Source organism: Haemorhous mexicanus, chromosome 6, assembly GCF_027477595.1.
Source record: "Haemorhous mexicanus isolate bHaeMex1 chromosome 6, bHaeMex1.pri, whole genome shotgun sequence".
NCBI lineage: Eukaryota > Metazoa > Chordata > Aves > Passeriformes > Fringillidae > Haemorhous > Haemorhous mexicanus.
In genome coordinates, this window is record NC_082346.1 from 9,887,423 (window position 1) to 9,905,097 (window position 17,675).

The window sequence follows — 17,675 nt, forward strand, 5'->3', positions numbered from 1 at the left end:
CATGGTTGTAAGAAGTTGCAAAGGGCACTATTCAAAAGGCACCAAGAATAGAAAGAATTAGAAAACAATACCAGAAATATTAAGTTCTTACTATAAAGCACTGTGGGATATTAGGGTGCAGGGTCTTTTGACAGATGGACTTCCCTTTATTCCAGTGCAGGAAGTTGCATTTCCAGTCAAAGTGTAAATAAGCATTCATAAATACAGGGCAGGCTCAAACTCTCTCTTTCATCTCTTCAAAAACCAAAACCTATATAAACCTTGAAACTGATTTACCGTAAAATTAAAACTCCAAATTTAATCTCATGTGGAAATTATCACAACCTTGTTTCAGAAAAACAGATCAGGATCCAAATGAGCCAGAGTACCTCTACAGGGCTGGTTTTAAAGCAAACAATTGCACACCCAGGTTCTTTTTTTTTTTTTTCTGATTTATTTCACTCATTTCTGTCGATTATAAATATTCACTCAAAGCTGGAATTTATCACTTTTAGTAGAGCTGACAAGAAATTGAAAGGAAGCTGCTTAATGAAGACAGAACAAGAATTGTGCTTGGGAACTTTACCAAATGGTATTCAAAGTTCACCTCTCTGCTGATGCCTCAAAATTCACCATTTCTTGTACTCATCACATGTTGCAGAAAGGAAAATTACAACTCTTCTGGATTGCCATGACTTCAGCAGCCTAGCAGTAATAAGCTGTATATCCACCTTTTAATAAAATTCCATATTCCACAGGCACAGCTGAGAGATGATCACAAAGAGACAAAACAAGCTAGAACGCAGTCCAGGCAAGTCAGAAATTGGTGACTGAAATGTTTCACACATTCCTCCCTAACTACTGAGCTGTAAGTAGGGGTGGTGAATGAGTACAGAGATATATACTGAAGTATTACTTCTGCAAAATTTCAGACTTCTTGGATAATCAGCACCAAGCCACAATCTTGATGTCCTGCTTTATTAATAACCAGTATCATAATGTACAAGGTTGCATATTTTTCTGTATCTTTATGACCCTAAGACAAAGACAAATGAATATTCTTGATGTAACCTGGGCTATAAATCAGGCATACATAAAACCTCAGCTGTAAATCAGGCATAAAAACACCTCTTCAGAGTGCTGGGAATGTTCCAATGCCACAGCACTGAACGTGAGACAAACCCCCACAAATCACTGCAGAAAACAAAAAAAATGGCACTGAAGAAAGCACATCCAACAGAATTTTGAACTGTACCTCATTTAATAAACCAAATCAGGTCCACACAGGGTGTGAAACAGCAGATATTCAGAAAAATACAGACTCATGGAAGAAGAGACTCCACCAGTGTGTCCACACAAATGAAACTTAATTAAAGACCTAATTAAAAAAAAAAAGACCTAATAGATAACCCTGAACTTGGTATATCCCGGCTGGAAATCCTAGTTGATACAATACTTATAGTTCAGTATATACACATGTATTTATATAACAATTTACTATAATATTATTGTTTTTAAATAGAACTAAAGCAACACAAGAAAATTAGCCACCAAACCAATTTTCCAAATAACAGTCACCACCTGACTGCCAAAGACCCTTTCTCTCCTGAGCTGAACAAAAATAATTGTGTTTGATCCAATCTCTGGAGCCGCACCTTGGCTTGTCACCCACATATCACACACTTCTATTAAACAAATGCTCCACCTGGAGCTCTCACAACCCTGCCCTTGCTTTTACAGACATTTTAGCAAATGAGGAAACAAGTAAAAATTAATTCCTACCTCAGTGTTACTTCATTGCAAAGATATTCTCCACATAATTAGAATTATCATGAGTGTGTGTGTTCTGTACTGTCTATTTTAACCACTTCACCTACACAAGTATTTGTGAGCTCCTACAATCCCACACATCCACTAGATGGCTCTGACACTGCCTGTGGGTATCAAAATTCACATGTAAGACAGTTAAACAAACCAAAAACCTCAAATCTGTCTTTGACTTTCGTATTTCATATCAAATTCATAAGGCTGAACTGTGCCATGCAGGCAGAGCCAGATGCACACAGGGCACAGGTGGTAAAAGGAATTCTGGAATTTCTCACTGGAATGCAAAGACATCCAGCAGCCCAAGGCAAAGCCTGTTCCAGGTACTCCTCTCAGCTAACACAGCTGGCAGCATCCATTGATTTGGAATGAGACTGAAGTGGTCACTTTTCAAGGCCGGCACATAAAAAGCTGGTTTGTGTAAGAGGTACTGATAGATACATTCAATGAGAATCACAGCTCTTCTGGCAGTCATGTTCATCTCACCCACCACTTGAACTGGGAACTCGTAGGGAGGGGTTAGATTTTCTGGAGATTGCTCCCTTCCCCCAGCAGTCTGCAAAACTGTTGGAAAATCCAGGTGCAAATTCCATATTCTGAGCAGGTATCTTCATCCTTCTCCTCTGCATTCTGACCTCCTTTGTCATTCCATCTTCTCCCCACAAAAATGTCTGCAGGGAATTGATTTTATTTTCCTTCACCCACAGCATGTACACATTGTGTAAACTGAATGATCTGCATACACAGATTTTTAAGTAACAGACATCCTTTAAACAAGGAAACTGTGCAAATGTTTGTTTTCCTTTTGAGGAATTATCAGTAAAAGACTAGCAAAGAATTACAACAAATATTTCTGTTTAACAGACTTACACACTAGTGTGTGGATTAACCTAAATAAAACTTGGAGATAATAAAGTTCAGTGATATTTCACTTCCCTTTTAACATCTCTTCACTATTTTGATTTTTTTTTAAATATAAAAGTAGATAGACACCTTCCCAGTTCTGTTCTTTTAATGTTTTTTTTTCCTTTGGTCATCCACGATTATCTTCATCTGTTGCATTCAAAATGTCAGTGAAGATCTCTCATTACCAAGTCTAAAATCAGACTGAATATTTAGCATTGAACAAACCTAAAAAGGAATACACAGAAGTGTTTCAGGGGGTCTGTTTTTCAAGAAGAATATTCCACAAAACTCCCAGTTGCTCCATTTATCTTCCTCTGATCCCACTTGTAATTCAAATTGCCAAAGATTATTTCCAACTTGCTTTTTAAAGATTTTTTTTCCTTTATTTTGCATTTGCTATTGCTTGGGAAATTTTCAACTATCAAGGATTTTCACTTGTGTCTCACATGTATCTCACTTCAAGTATTTTGCTATGATTGCAGAATGGGAATAATAACTGCTCCACAAAATTTTGGAGTGGCTTTAGAAACGAAGTATCAAAAATTAATTTATGTGCTAAAATTGCAACTTAATCCTACAAACCTGTTTAAATTTTCCTCTGATTTTTTCAAGATCTTCTTGCAGCTTATCATAAGTGGGGTCTTCATATGGGAATTTCTGAATCATCCCTATTAATGAATCCAGAGCCCTTATCTTTTTGCTAGAAAAAACAAAATTAATCAAATGAAAAGAAAACCCAGGAGTTTTTTTAATCCATCATTATGAAAATTATACTGACATATAATAATCCAGAGCTCAAAACCCAGCCCTCCATCCTTCTTTAATTCAACTTTCAGCCCATTGTCAGGTGTGTTCCATATTCTTAAATAAGAAATTCTCCAAACTAGGAATTATTCCAAATTGAGAATTAAGCACAACTGACAGATTTAAGGCTTCCACTTCAACCTACCAGTCCAAAAGCTGAAAAATATTCAAGAATCAACAAAAATACTGATTAAATGACTGGGCAAAGTAAAGAAATGCAACCAAAAAGGCAATTCTGGCAGACAGATTAATCAAAATGGGACAGAAAAAAAAAGATATGAAGAGAAGAAAGGAAGTCACAGTGAAATAACTTTAAGCCTTTTTAACCTCACCTGGTTTTTTCATCTGTGCATTTCTGGAGCAGACAGTGCCACGTCAGTGCAAACCCAAGGTAGCAGCCAATCTAAAATTAATTTAAAAGAGTCATGAGGGAAAGAAAAAACCCCAAAGGACACAGAGCATAGACAGTGGAACAAAAATAAAGCACTACACTGTGTCTCACTCTTTGGGAAACTAAATCCTGGGTACACAAACGTGTTTCCAAGCTGGAAAGGCTGACAAGTACAAGGTTACCCAAGCCACCCTCTTACTTGATGTGTCTAATCCTGCCCCCCTCTGGAGATTTCCCAGTATGAGGAGATTACAGCTATTCTCTCTTATGGTCTGTCCAGGACATTTTGTACAAACCATCCAGCTCTGGAAGCGGCTGCTTGGCAGTCTAATCCTGTAGCTGTGACAAACTGGAGAGGACATATGGGACAAGTTGAGGTGCCTCCCCACCAGTCTCCAGCCCCTGAATTCCTAGGAATGGTTATTGATCCAGGTGTGCCAGCACACAGAGCTGCCTCTGTGTGCAGAGGAACCATGCCACAGACCCTCACAGCATCACAATTAACAAAGAGTGCACGAGACACACAGAACTGCCTCTTTGTGGCTCAAGATTCCATGATTTTCCCATTGCTGGGCCACAGCAGATGGTATTGGGGGGCAGCAAATTTAGCCATAAATTTGACAAAAAAAGATTACCAAAGCTCCATACACCAAATAAGCTGAGAAAACACAAGTGCATCTACTGAACTCTCCAGCTCAAGCAGCACCTTTTAAAGCAGTTTTATGGGTCCTCCTGGACACAGAGCAGTGAAGCACAGCAGGTCTCAGCCTGGAAATTTCTGTGCGGCTGTCATTTTGTAATGATGGGAAGATTGCAGTGCTGGAGAGTTTCCCTGCTTACCTCCGAGCCCATCCTGGCTCCGTGGAGTGCTCCATGCCTCCTGCCCTCAGCCATGCCAGCGTGGCTGCCCTCTGCAAGCCCCTCCTGGTAGCCCTCCCCGTGAAACCTGGGAGTGCAAACCACAGCTTGGTTAGTCTCCTGTCAAGTCACACTGCACACAAGTGGCCCCAGGCAACAGAAATGTGCATTGCCTCCAAAGCTTAGAAATACCACATAAAATTTAAACTCCAGAATCACAGGCTTGTTTTGGTAGGGAAAGACCTCTGAGATCATCCAGTTCAACCTCTGAATGATCATCACTGTGTCAACCAGCCCAGTGCCCTAAGTGTCACATCCAGCTGTTCCTTGGACACCTCCAGAAGTGGTGACTCCAGCAGCTCCCTGGGCAGCCCCTTCCAAGGCCTGACAACATTTTCCACGAAGAAAATTCCTCCTTATATCCAACTTAAACCTCCTCTGGTGCAGCTCAAGGCCACTTCTTTTTCTCCTGTCACTTGTTAGCAGGGAGTAAAGTCCAGTTCCACATGGGGTCTCCTGTCAGGGAGTTGCAGAGATAAAGAAGGTTCTCTCTGAGCCTCCTTTTCTCCAGGCTGAGCCCCCCCCCCCCCACCCCAGCTCCCTCAGCCACTTCTCATCCGGCTCTGCTCACAGCCTGCCCCAGCTCAATTCCCTTCTCTGGGCACACTCCAGCACCTCAAAGTCTTTCTTGTAGCATAGGACCCAAAACTGGCCCCGTAATTACTCAGTGGTGACCAGAACAGGGGGATGGTCACTGCCCTGGTCCTGCTGGCCACACTACTGCTGATAATGACAGGACGCCATTGTCCTTCTTGGCTACCTGGGCACACCTGGGCTCGTGTTCAGAAATTCTCGGCCAGCACCCCCAGGTCCTTTCCCTCTGGGATGCTTTCCAGGAACTCTCCCGCTATCCCGGAACGCTACAGAGGATTGAGGCGGCCCAAGGGCTAGACCCGGCACTCGGCCTTGCTGACCCTCTCCCCGCTGGTCTCAGCCCACCAACTCGGCCTGCCGGCGTGGGTCCCACTCTGTGCGGACACCAATTCCGCTGGTAGCCTGTTCCAGTGTCCAACCATCCCCTGGATGAAGAACCGTTCCCTGATATCCAGCCCAAACCTCCCCCGACTCAGCTCCAGGCCGTTCCGCGCTGCTCGGTCCCTCAGAACGCGCAGGGAGGCGAATTTTCCCCGCCCTCCTCCTCGGGCTCAGCACTCGCCCTTCTTTTCCTGACGCTCTCCTGGCAGCACCCAGAGAGAATTGGAGGCCCAGGGAGCCCCGCGCTGCCGAGAAGCCCCTATAGGGCCGCTCCAGGCTCGCTCTGTCCCCTCACCTCTGCTCGGCCATCACGATCCCATCGAACAGGTCGGCCATGGCGGCGCGAGGCACGCCGGGAGCGGACGGCGCGCCGGAGAGGGCGTGGTTCGTAATCATAGACCACGCCCCCAGCGATAAGCCACGCCCATGGGCGGCCGTGGCGTGCAGCCACCAGGGGGCGCCCGAGCGCCGCCACAGATGCCGGCCCCGGCCGTCCATGGGGAAACGTCATTTTTGGGTGTCCCAAAAATCCCGCCCCTCCTCCCAGAATTCCCACCCTGTGCCTCAAAGCGGTGTGCCAACGCTCCATAAGTTCTGCCCTGCCATGCGGAGCCGGGTCCAGTGCCCCGGCACTCTGTGGGTGAGGAGCCTTGTCCCGGTGTCCAACCTGAGCCTGCCCCGAGACAGCTGCAGGCCGTTCTCTCGGCTCCTGTCGCTGATCACGGAATGATAGAGTTTGCACATCTCTCTCACGTGGTATCTGTGCCTTTCCAGCAGTGTATTTTCGGTGCGTATGTCCACAGTTCGCTGTGAGGGTGGTGGGGCCCTGGCACAGGTTGCCCAGAGAAGCTGTGGATGCGCCATCCCTAGAAAGTGTCCAAGGCCGGGTGGATGGGGCTCAGAGCAACCTGGAAAGGTGTCCCTGCCCCTGGAATGAAATGATCTTTCAAGTCCCTTCCAACCCAAACCAGTCTGTGATTCTAAAACATAAATATTTTTGGTGTTAATACCCACCCAGACTGTAGTGTGCCGTTCTAGGCTGCTCTATTAAAATACTTAGGAGTTGTTACAGATCAACGGTGGTCAAAGGAAACGTTTATGCTCATTTACAAGGACATGTTTTAAAGTTAACTTATACTATTATTTTCCAGATACTTAATGAGAATGTGGCTCTGGGTCACACTGTTCTGCCACCCTGGTGCTGGAATATGTATATTTTGGAGGGGGAAAAAAAGGGAAATTTATTTATCAAGTTGTTCCCCATTCATATGAAAAGCACACTGGCAGAGTAGAAAGAGGGGCCCCCAAATTTTCCACCAACAGGGTTTCAGTGATTTGAGCAGAGGTAAAGTGAACAGTATGACTTTGAATTGATTTATAGATTTTTACACTTCTCCAACTGGAAATGAAGACGCTCAGTATCTCCTTTCCTGCAGCCTCCCCGCTGCTCTAGCAACTCGTATTTGCACATCACAGCTTCCAGCCGAGACTTCCCAAGGAGACATTTGACACCTGAGCTTTAAAAACGTTTCAGGGCTGTAAAACGTGCTGCTGCAAATGAAAGCACCTCCATTGTCCTCCTGCCTTTTGAAGAGCTCTGGTGGGCAGGGGACGGGGCTGTGCTGACGGGTGCTGCTCGTGTTTACATTCCCACAGAACCGAAGGTGCTTTTGGCAGGTTTCGCACACCCAGTTCCTGACCGAGTCAGGTGTCGCAGGGCCGGGGAAGCATTTCCCAGCAATCCTCCCACCTCAAGCCGAGATCTTGTCAGATTTTATAAGCAAAACAGCCAGGTTTGGTCAGAGCTGGGATGGGAAAACTCCAACGAAAACTGAAGCTCTCCAGGAAGTGGTATGGGTTAATTTAGCTCCTGGCATTCTTCCCTCTGTCTGAATAAATATTGAACCAACCTCTAACCATGCTGTTGCAGGAAAAATCATTGTGCTGCCGGTGGATGAATGTAAGTCAAAGGTGTCAGCAAATAGGGTCACGAGAGAGCTCAAGATGATGTTCCCAAAATGTGAGGTTGCCTGTCTTTGCAACCTTGAGAAATATTCACAATGTTACACCCACTTAAAAAATCTCTCACTGGGTCATTTAAACGGTGTAGCCTCCGAACTCCATTATTTGCCATGTTTCTTGTCAAATCTGTGCAATTTTTTAGCAGAAAAGTGATTTTTCTTTTCTTGCCCAAACTTGAAAAGTTCATTCTTATATTATTTTGTTTTCTGTTTTGCTTTTTTGTTTGTGTTTTTTTTTTAAGAAAGGTTTTGAAAGGTGCTCAAAGAAAATATAGTGACTGATCAAAACTGGAAATGAAACCCCCTGAAATCTGAAACGTTTTGGAATAAAACAACCTGAAAATCACAACTACCTCTTCCAGCAAATAAGGAGTAGGAACCCTCTGATGTGTGGCAGTGGCTCTGTACAAAAGAGAATGGGAAAACACCATGGGAGATGTTTGCCAGCCAAGAAATCTGCTGTTCCTGTGTCTCACAGCATTTCCCAACGGAAACATTCAGGCTCTTTTCCTTCCAGAAACTGACATCTTTTTCAGGCAAAACTCACCACTTTTCTCCCTGGCAGCACTGCTTAGAATGGTTCCCATTTTTAAATGGGAGCAGCCTTCTACCCACAGGATTTTTTGTCAAGGGAAGTGGTTGAGTCACCATCTCTGGAGGTATTTAAAAGATGTGTGGATATGGCGCTTAGGAAGAGACAGAAGAGTCAAGCAGATTTCAGTGTTGAAGATGATTTTCTCTTTTATTGCAAATGTACACATTACATTAATGATAATGCACAGAAATTTTAAAATTGGCTAAAATTACAGCTATTTAAAAATTGGATATTGTTGGCTAAAATTCTGTTGATTACAAAACTGCACAAGATTTGTTACAACTAAAAAACCCACCTTCAGAAGTATATAAATAGAATTTTGAGCATAAATAACAGTAACAAAATAAACAGATGTATGTATTCAATAAATTAATTATAAATATTGCATTGGCAATGAAGTGCTAGGTCAGAAGAACACCGGTATTTCCAGTAAAGCTTTTTTTTCTTTTTTTCTTTCTTTTTTTTTTTTTTTTTTTTTTTTTTTTGGTACAGAAATGTCCCTTATAAATGAACTTTTGGAAACAAGTAGAATCCCTGAACCATCCTCTTTTTTTTCCCCCCCCTTTGGCTTCACCTTGGCTATTCCTTCCTTGAATCTTTTCAGAGGGAGGACAGAACTTGAAGACATTGTGTGCTTTGGCCAGAGGTCCTCACAATCCCTTCTTGCAAGGAGAATCCTGACCCAGTTCTGCAGTTTTAACTCACTAAACCATCTCTCCACTGATTCCTATGGATGCTGAATCAATCTTGGAAGTGACTTGAAAGAATTCCTGGTGGTTAAAGGTTGAACACAAAAACCTATTTTACAACTGATTTGACCTATACATCCGTTCTCAGTGTTTTCCTCTGTTTGCTAATGACATATACAAGCTTATATACAACAGAATCTTCATTTAAACATTCATTTGAGCTGCTCATTCCCTACCTGATGAACATCAATTCTAGCCCTGGGCACTCTTCCAACCACACACTGAATCCTCACTGGTTTTGATGAGAACTCTCTGCTGGGTCATTCTGATGCCACAGAGAACATAATTTAGCCTACAAAAGAAATCAACGATCAAGTTTCCCAAAGCACCTTTTAGCAGTAAGGAAAGGGAGAATTTTTTCCCTTTCTTCTCTTATTTTCTAAGGGAAGAAAAAGCACAATATACAACCAGATTTGTTTTTTCAGTAGTATGCTTTCCATAGAAGGTTTACCCCAGAATGTTGTTAGCAGCCTTTTAAGAAGCAGCATTAACTCAAGTTACATCTGGTAGGATGTTTTCCTTCATCTGGTTTTGGTCCAAGTATTTGAGTTTAGATCTCTGAAGAGGAAAAGGTTTTCTGTATTTGCTCATATGAGCAGCTATAACAGGTGAATATATGTGGAAGTGAAGCTGGTGTAGAAAAATTACAGTTATTTTATCACCACCTATGGAGGAATTCTGATAAGGCTGCTAAACTTTTCGCATTTAATCCTCCTTTTTCTAACAAAACTATGGGCAGGCAATTCTTTAGACTATAGAACAGCCTCTTGGCACTCATCTCCTACAGGTACAACAAGGACGAGGCTGGCTCCATACTCAAACACACAAAAGAGTTCCCAAATATCACTACACAAAAAGCTACAAACCCTGCAGTACTCTTCAATGTTTCTGTGAAAACATGTGTGGGAGCACAGTCAGTTCTGGAAGCTGGGGCTCTTCACTGGGGACAGTTTGGAGGCGATGCCAAAGGGATCCATGCTGTCTGTCTCCAGGGGCGAGGAGAAAGCCTCTGGCTCGAAGGCCTGGCTGTAATCACCATATTCACCAAAGTCTGCTGTCTCCACGGGCACCGTGTTGATCATGGGCAAGAAGTGAGACAGGGGAAGGAAATCTTTCCCTTTGAACTGCTGTCTTTGTTTGGCACTGCTCAAAGACACTGATATTCCATGTTTTTTGGATCTATACACGTTGTAGCCATCTGGGCGAATCTCCTCCTCAAAGGAACAGTCTTCAGTGGAATACCTGAGCTGAAAAGCAAGGAATAGTGAGAATGACAAATATGCCCACCAGGTTGGTTATATTCAACCACAAAACAAACCTTGGATGGGAAAAATCCTAGTCCCTCAGTGGTGGTATCCTGGCTTTCCCTATTCTATTCTATTCTATTCTATTCTATTCTATTCTATTCTATTCTATTCTATTCTATTCTATTCTATTCTAGAGCCCCTGAAGTTCTTTCCATGTCCATCCCATTAAATAAGCTTTGAATCTTGGGATGTGCTTCTCAACAGCCACCACACTTTTCCTGCCTGAGCACTGGGAAAAAAGTCTCAGATGCCAGAGGAGGTTTAGATGAATTGTCCTTAATTGCAGTCTTAAATCCTAGTCCAAGTATATAACTCCTGTTCTGTTAGAGATCTGCCTGTGCAAGGGCTTCAGGATCAGGTCTGTAGAAAGGCAGCATGGCCAATCAGTAAAACAATGCTAAAAGGCAATTTCCACCTTTTTCCACTCAGAATTTCCTGAAATTGCAAAGGACCCTTGTGATCCAAGTGTCATTTTCATGTGAACATGAGAACTGTTTAATTAATACCAGGACAAGTTAGAACTTTGTACAGAAGAATGTATTTTCTTGGGTATGAATTTGTAGGATTACATTTGCAATGGCCTGTACAGATATTATATACCTGTAACATCTTAAGTTTTAAATATGAATATATATATATATACATATATACATATATATGTATATATATTATATTATATTTGTATCTTGAACCCATATCAGCAGGTCAGACATCTCTAGATCTTTACACCAGCACTGTGTTTCTTACAACTCTGTTGCTATTTCAGTCTCAGCTACTGCAGGTGATTGAACCTTGGCCAATAAAAGAGAATTGCTGATTATGTCTCAGTCTGCAGAGACAGAAAAGTCCTTACATGAATGTTCTGCCTGTCTGAACAGAGAGCATATTTAATACTTTTGGGCCTTTCTCAGACACCCTCAGTAACATGGAGTAAAATTAAGGGGGTGTGCATTTGGTTATCTTTCAAAAGCATGTTTTAAATTAATAAAGTAATTTAAAAAATGTTTTCTTCAAATAAAATGGTCCTTCTACACACATATCTCAGAAAAATATGTGTATATGACAAAAAATTAGGGCTGGATTATTGGCTGTCTTTATGAGTGCTCAGCCTCACTAAAAAAGATGATGAAATAAAAAAGATTCTTGCTCAAGAAGTGCACACTACAAACAACAGATATTGATTGAGTCCCTGTGTATCAGCTATACCTTTCCCTCTTCACTACACTGGGATGGTCTTTAGTCTGTTTTTTTAAACAAGGACCAAACAGACTTTTTAAGTATTTCCAGATTTTTTTTTCCCCACAGGAGGGATTTTTTTCACAGGAGGAATCACGGTATGCCAGTAGATTCAGCATTTCCCCTAAACTACTGACTACAGCACACAGCACATTCAAAAACCAACCCCAGTCATCAGTTTTCCGGTGTCAAAGCAGGCCAAGTTGCAGGAGCACAGGTTCAGCCCCCAGACACCGTGTCTGCCCTTTTGTTCTCCCGGTCCTGAGCGTGGTGCTGATAAGGTTGAGATTTACCTGCAGAGCTGCCTGGCTGGGCTGTGAGCACAGAGGTGACAGCAGGTGTCCCCAACACAGAGATGGGACAGCACAGCTATGTGCTGTTGTGCTTTCAGAATAAAACTCCAGCCTGCATCTAATACACTGCACCAACAAATGCTGTTCCAGTCAACGTGTATGCCTTCAAAATGATGCTACAGGAATGCCATTTTAAAATTCTGTGATTGCTCAAGTTCAGCTGGTAGCTCCAATGGGAGCAGAATCCAGACTCTGATTTGTTTTGGATATACATTAAAGAATTAAGCTAATAATTGACCTACCATATCATCTGAACCTATGCACCTCATCTCAGCCTCGACTGATTTGAGCCCAGAAAAGCAACAAAATTCAGAAAGAAAAGCTTAATTCTGTATCCCGAATTCTTAATTTTATCCACATTCAGAAACATCAGTGTTGCTGTTATTAAAGATACTCGGAGTTTTGAGAATGGGCCAAGTCCTTTCCTGATCAAAATCAGCAGAAATCTTGCTGGAGTAACCAAAAAATAATCAAGCTGTATATTTACTGTGGCATCATGAAAAGCCATCACTCTGTGAAACTCAGGCTTCTGTACAGACTAAATCTGAACTGCACCTGTCAAATTCTAGAGTCAAGAATGTATACACATGCCTTAAAAACTAGAGTTTATGTCAATGACGAGTTGCTAAACCTAGTGAAAAAGCTGATCTAGTGGCATCAGAGGGGCACGTAAGTCCCCAGCCCCTCAGAGTCCCTCGGCTGTGCTGCTACAGCAGGGCAGATGTGAGGCAGTGGAGAAGCATCCTTTCCCCCTCAAAATCCTTTTCCTGTCTGCAGCTTCCTAAGAGATGGCAACCCATGTTCCTGGGAGTTGTATGCCTGGCAGCCAGGTGGCTGCAACTTTTCCAAAGGAGCAATCTCTTTTTAATTTTTTCCCCAGAATACCTGACCAGAACAGTGAGAAATTACTCACATTCTACGGCAGAGCTTAATCTATTCCTGCAGCAGAATCACAGTCTCCCACGGATGAGAATTACTGTACTTTCGGTATATTTTGGCAGGTGACACGCAAAACATCATTTACTCTCTAAAGGACGTTTTCTTTCTGCCTTCTAACAATCCCCACAGCCTTTCGGGCAGTGACGGTGACGAGGACCGCAGCTCCTAGGGAGAGCAGGCGGGGGAGGTGGGGGAGGGACGGCGGCGGACACCTGGAAGCTTTGTTACCGCATTATTAGAACACGCCGCTGTTCAGAGTGGAAAATCCCCCCAGCGCGGTTCTCACCTGCCCGTGCAGCCGCCCCGCCTCGTCCATGCACAGGTACCGGGAGCTCTGCACGCCCTTGATGGCCACGGTGCGCACGGCCACGGCGCGGATCTCCAGCAGACCTGCGGATAGACAGAGAGAGGGGACAGCGATGTCACCCCCGCGGCCCTGCCCCGTCCCCGTCTCCATCCCCGCCGCCGCCACTCACTCTGCGGGCTCTGGCTGCCGGCCGCGTCCACCCGGCCGTCGGCGCCGATGCGCAGGAAGCAGCTGAAGAGCCCGTGCTTGCTGGCGGTGTAGAGGTGCCGCAGCCGGATGGGCTCCCCCCAGCCGTAGTTGAGATGCGGGCCGGCGTCGGGCAGCGGCAGCGGCAGCGCGGAGGCGGCGGCGGCCGCCAGACCGAGCAGCGCCAGCGCGGCGGGGCGCAGCCCCATCCCGGCGCGGCGCCTCGGGGCTGTAGCGCGGCCGCAGCCGCCCCCCAGCCTTTTATAGCTCGCCGTTATCAGCTCCATCGATCCGGCCGCATCCGATATAGGGCCCATTTCATAGCCGCATTGGTCACTCCCCCCGAAAATATTAAGCGGGTGACACCCTAAAGTCGCTTCCTCCGCATCCGCATCTCCGAGATCTCTGCTCCTGCCAGGTTCCGGCCGCGGTCCCGGGGCACTGCACGTACCGCAGCCTCGATGTGGCTCCGGGACGGGGACCGCGGGTGGGCGTGTGTGTACCAAGCCCACCCAGTGGCAGGAGGCTGCCCCGCTCCCCGCCGCGGCTCAGCCCCTGCCTTCGGCCTTGCCCGTCCTGTATTTCATTTCTCTCTTCAGAAATCAAGAGAGTGGCTGCCTAGACCTGGGCTCGCCTCTCCGGTAGGGTCGAACGCTGGGGGAGCGGAACAGCCGCTCCCGGTTCCAGGCCGACCACGGCGCTGGTACAGCCCGGCCCGGCGGTGCAGAGCCCGGTCCGGCCAGGTACCGGCGGCTGAGGGTGTCCCGGCGCGGCTCCGGGCTTAATCCCCAGCCGGCCATCCCCGGCCGTGTCACTAGATGGAGCCTGGCCCTTGGGATGCGGCTGCCTCGCCTCGGGGGAGCCGATCTGGGGGCACTCTCCAGCTCCTGTTTGTCCCCCTTTCTTACAAAGAGACCGGGGGGGGGGGAAATCCTGGGTGAAGTAAAACTGCATCGCCCGATTTAAGCTTCAAAAAGAAATTTTTTTCTGGTCTGCGCATGGATTTTTTTCCATGTGGGCTCCTCCCAGTGAGCGCGCTCAGGGAGTACCCCTGGAAAGAAGACAAACAAATTTGGGGGATTTCCACTGTATTTGTGTCTCAGACGTATTTAAAGGGATTGCTGCCGACTCTTCTGCTGTACATCCAAAGTGATCATTGAAGGAATTTTCTCAGATTCCCAAAAAGAAAACTGGTAATTTCATAAAGAAACACCCCCCCCCACCCAGAACATTAAATGACAATTCAACAAGACATAACCCCACCTCCCGACCATTTTATCTGAAACACATAGTTTCATTCAGCTTCCACATACTGTTTTTATATTTTGCTTCTTGTTCACTTTCATCCTTCTGTCCCTGTACTTGCATCTCCCTCCTGCAAACACTCCCACAAAAAAATTTTCTTCATAAGCAATCTTAGCTCAGTGATGAGCACACAGACAAACCACACAAAAATACAGAGGCTTGTAGGATGATATCTTGCCCTTATTTTCATGTGCAACTTCAGGTGTATTTAGCTGGAGTTAATGGCATTGTTCAGTCCACATTTGGATGATCAAGGTCTTGCATAACAAACTCACTGGGAGCAAGGGATTGAATCTTATCAATCCCTTCAAAAGCAGCTACTGCTTTTGATTAGCTTTGGGCATTTTTTGGTGATCAGCTTGAAACACCCAGAAAAGACCCTAGTTTTTCCCTGCATGATTGCTGAATAATTAATAAGGATTTAGACCGCTTTTCATTCAGGTGTCCTGCTGCATCCTCCAAATCATGTGTGGGCTTTCCTACCAATTCTGGTCTTCCTTACATCACGGAAGTTCACAGTATTATAAGCCCAGTAAATAATACTAAGGCATGCAAGTCTCTAATTCTTTTTTTCCTCTGCAATGTTATTACATGGCTGCTACAAAGGCAGTTCCTGCCCTGCAACCCTGGGCCCCACAGCAGTTGTGCATGTAACTCATCCTGACATTCTTCAAGGTACTCAGCACCCATCACACACGCAGAGGTTATGGTCTGAAATTAATCTGAAGGGCTTCTTTAGCTCAATTTTTCTGTGCATCTCAGTGAACAGAAGCTGGTTTATGACCACTGCTTCTGCTGTACTGTAGTGGGAACAATAATCATAATCGCAAGTTTTATTTTCTTCATCAAGAAGTTCAGGCTTCTTCCAATCAGTAAGGAATTGATGCTTGGAACTTGTTCATTCATCTCTGTGAGGATCAAAAATTGAGGCAGAAAGGACAAATCACTTGCACTAAATGATATTTCAAACCACTGAAAAAGCTGGCTGTAAAGGAGAATTTCCCAAGAACTGATAGAGAGCCTTTAAAGATTATTTTCACTGTTGCTGTTCCTGATGTTGCAGGCGCTGATGTTAAAGGGTTAGTGTCTAAACAAATTAAAACAATAATTAAGCACTTAACTAATTTTTTGGAATGGCCTCTCTTGTTAGGGGAAGGTTGCAACCTAAATAATTTGTCCAAGTTCCCCTGTAGTCCCTGACAGAGGTAAGTGTCTGCAAACACTTAACTAGACTGAATGGTGCCAATGCTATCACAAAACAGCTGCTGAAGAAATTTGGGTTGAGTATACCCTGGAAGTATTAATTTCTTATTGCCTCTGTAAAGAAAAAAAAACAAAGCCTAGATGATTAACTCAGATTCAGGTAACTTATTTTTAGCTAGAAACTGAAGATAACTTATTTTTAGCTAGAGATAAATGAGCTAGGGAATGTCACTGAATTAAAAATACGAGAGTTGTGATGCATTATTTTAATTTCAGTTCCTGTCTGTGTCACTGAACTTTATGATTTATTGGCATGTTTTATCAAAGTTCAATAGAAAGACATGTGCCTTTGCATGTTCCTACAAATGCATTTGCAGGAAAAAATACATGTTTGCAGAACAAATGTATTGTAGGGTAAATCCCACATTCACTTCCAATGCTGGACCTGCTTCCTGCAACAAGGAAACCTGGTAGTGTCAGATTTTCTGCTTCTATGAGGATAGGAAAAACAGCCGAAAACCCAGGCGGAAGGTCTTCAAGAACAAAAATACCTCCTAACCAAAGAGGACACAATTGCAAAAGCATTTTCACCTGTTGCAATGGATCATTTATTTCCACTGCACTTTTCAACATTTATTTCCACTGGACTTTTAAATGTCCCAGTGCAATTTCTGCAGATCGAGAAGTCCAGATTTTGGCAATAATGAAGTGAATGTGTTTTGGAAGAATAAAATTAGTTATAATTAAAAGTCAGACATCCAGAGATCCTGGAACACACCAAAAAGGTAACAGAAGGCTTGTACTAGATAACGACATCATTGAAACCAACTGAAAAGAAACTAAGGAAGGTGGCCAAAAAAAAACGGTGAGGAAATAGGGCAAGAATCACCCATGAGTCAAAGTTGGTCATAGCAGGCTACTTGGAGGTGGAGATCAAAGAAAGAATTATATAGGTGAGTCACTCAAGGCTGAGTGAGGGTCAAAATGTGATAAACTGGAGGTGTTTAGGATGAAGAGACATTTTCTCAATTATGGAATATCTTTGGAATATGATGGTGAAAGCTTTGGTTGTACGAGTCACTGAAGGAAGAGGGAAATACCACAGAAACACTGAAGACTTTCTGCTTCCTTTGGGCTGTCTTTGGGACCTCCTGCAGATTTTGGAGTGGGGATTACACGAGTGTGATCTAATATTACTTTTGTGAAGAGATCTGTCAGTCTTCCCCTCTTTTCTCTGAAGTCAGAGGTGGGAGAATTACAGAGGCTGCAAATACTCTGAGGGCAGTAAGGTTCCAGGCAGGGCTGGAGATGTCAGTGCTAATGCCGCCGGTTTCTGGTTTCTGCTGTGGTTCCTGCCAGTCATCCCAGAAGTGACAGAGAAAAGAAAATTATTTTACCCATGGCAGAGAGCCAGCAGAGCAGTCCAGCCTTTTCTCTTGCTACTGGTGGAGAAGAATATGTCAGGAGAATGAGGGAAGGCAGAAGTGAAGACACAGGACTCCGATACGCAGTTACTCGAGCACGAGCTTGTTCTATAAAGAGCCTTATCAGCACAGCACAAGTTAAAAAACCTGCCTAAGAAGGAGAGGTTACTCCACCATATGTCAGGGACTGCTCTGCTTCCCAGCTGCTTCTGCAATCCAAGAGGCATGGAGGTGACAATATTTCTCCCCAGGC

At 44.3% G+C, this 17,675-nt stretch overlaps 2 protein-coding genes and 1 long non-coding RNA gene across 4 annotated transcripts; 1 reads left to right on the plus strand and 2 right to left on the minus strand.

Moving 5' to 3' along the window:
- Window positions 1–1,221: 1,221 nt before the first annotated feature.
- LTO1 (LTO1 maturation factor of ABCE1) lies at window positions 1,222–6,189 on the minus strand. 2 transcript variants are annotated; one of them, XM_059848414.1, is made up of 6 exons: window positions 6,093–6,169; window positions 5,098–5,278; window positions 4,745–4,850; window positions 3,846–3,916; window positions 3,292–3,409; window positions 1,222–2,934 (listed from the first exon to the last, which is right to left on the minus strand). In XM_059848414.1, exons 2-6 carry the CDS (start codon window positions 5,154–5,156, stop codon window positions 2,866–2,868), a joined length of 423 nt encoding a protein of 140 aa, XP_059704397.1. In that variant the 5' UTR covers window positions 5,157–5,278; window positions 6,093–6,169; the 3' UTR covers window positions 1,222–2,865. The 2 variants fall into 2 exon arrangements, with proteins under 2 accessions (XP_059704397.1, XP_059704398.1); XM_059848415.1 differs by lacking the exon at window positions 5,098–5,278 and having other exon boundaries at window positions 6,093–6,189.
- Window positions 6,190–6,354: 165 nt separating this feature from the next.
- LOC132328516 (uncharacterized) lies at window positions 6,355–8,793 on the plus strand. The gene is made up of 2 exons (XR_009486803.1): window positions 6,355–6,584; window positions 8,061–8,793. It is a non-coding gene; the product is annotated as an uncharacterized LOC132328516 (long non-coding RNA).
- Window positions 8,794–9,578: 785 nt separating this feature from the next.
- Window positions 9,579–13,699, minus strand: FGF19 (fibroblast growth factor 19). The gene is made up of 3 exons (XM_059848416.1): window positions 13,474–13,699; window positions 13,284–13,387; window positions 9,579–10,409 (listed from the first exon to the last, which is right to left on the minus strand). Exons 1-3 carry the CDS (start codon window positions 13,697–13,699, stop codon window positions 10,077–10,079), a joined length of 663 nt encoding a protein of 220 aa, XP_059704399.1. The 3' UTR covers window positions 9,579–10,076.
- Between the last annotated feature and the right edge of the window lie 3,976 nt (window positions 13,700–17,675).

Excerpts from the sequence above, each read along its gene's own strand:
- LTO1 (XM_059848414.1), bottom strand. The coding sequence starts at position 5,156 with ATGTTGTCAGGCCTTGGAAGGGGCTGCCCAGGGAGCTGCTGGAGTCAC. Across the intron at positions 3,917-4,744 it reads GAGCCAGGATGGGCTCGGAG|ATTGGCTGCTACCTTGGGTT; the intron begins GTAAGCAGGGAA and ends AATTAATTTTAG. Across the intron at positions 3,410-3,845 it reads TGCACAGATGAAAAAACCAG|CAAAAAGATAAGGGCTCTGG; the intron begins GTGAGGTTAAAA and ends TGTTTTTTCTAG.
- FGF19 (XM_059848416.1), bottom strand. The coding sequence starts at position 13,699 with ATGGGGCTGCGCCCCGCCGCGCTGGCGCTGCTCGGTCTGGCGGCCGCC. Across the intron at positions 13,388-13,473 it reads CGGCAGCCAGAGCCCGCAGA|GTCTGCTGGAGATCCGCGCC; the intron begins GTGAGTGGCGGC and ends GTCTATCCGCAG. Across the intron at positions 10,410-13,283 it reads CGGGGCGGCTGCACGGGCAG|CTCAGGTATTCCACTGAAGA; the intron begins GTGAGAACCGCG and ends CTTGCTTTTCAG.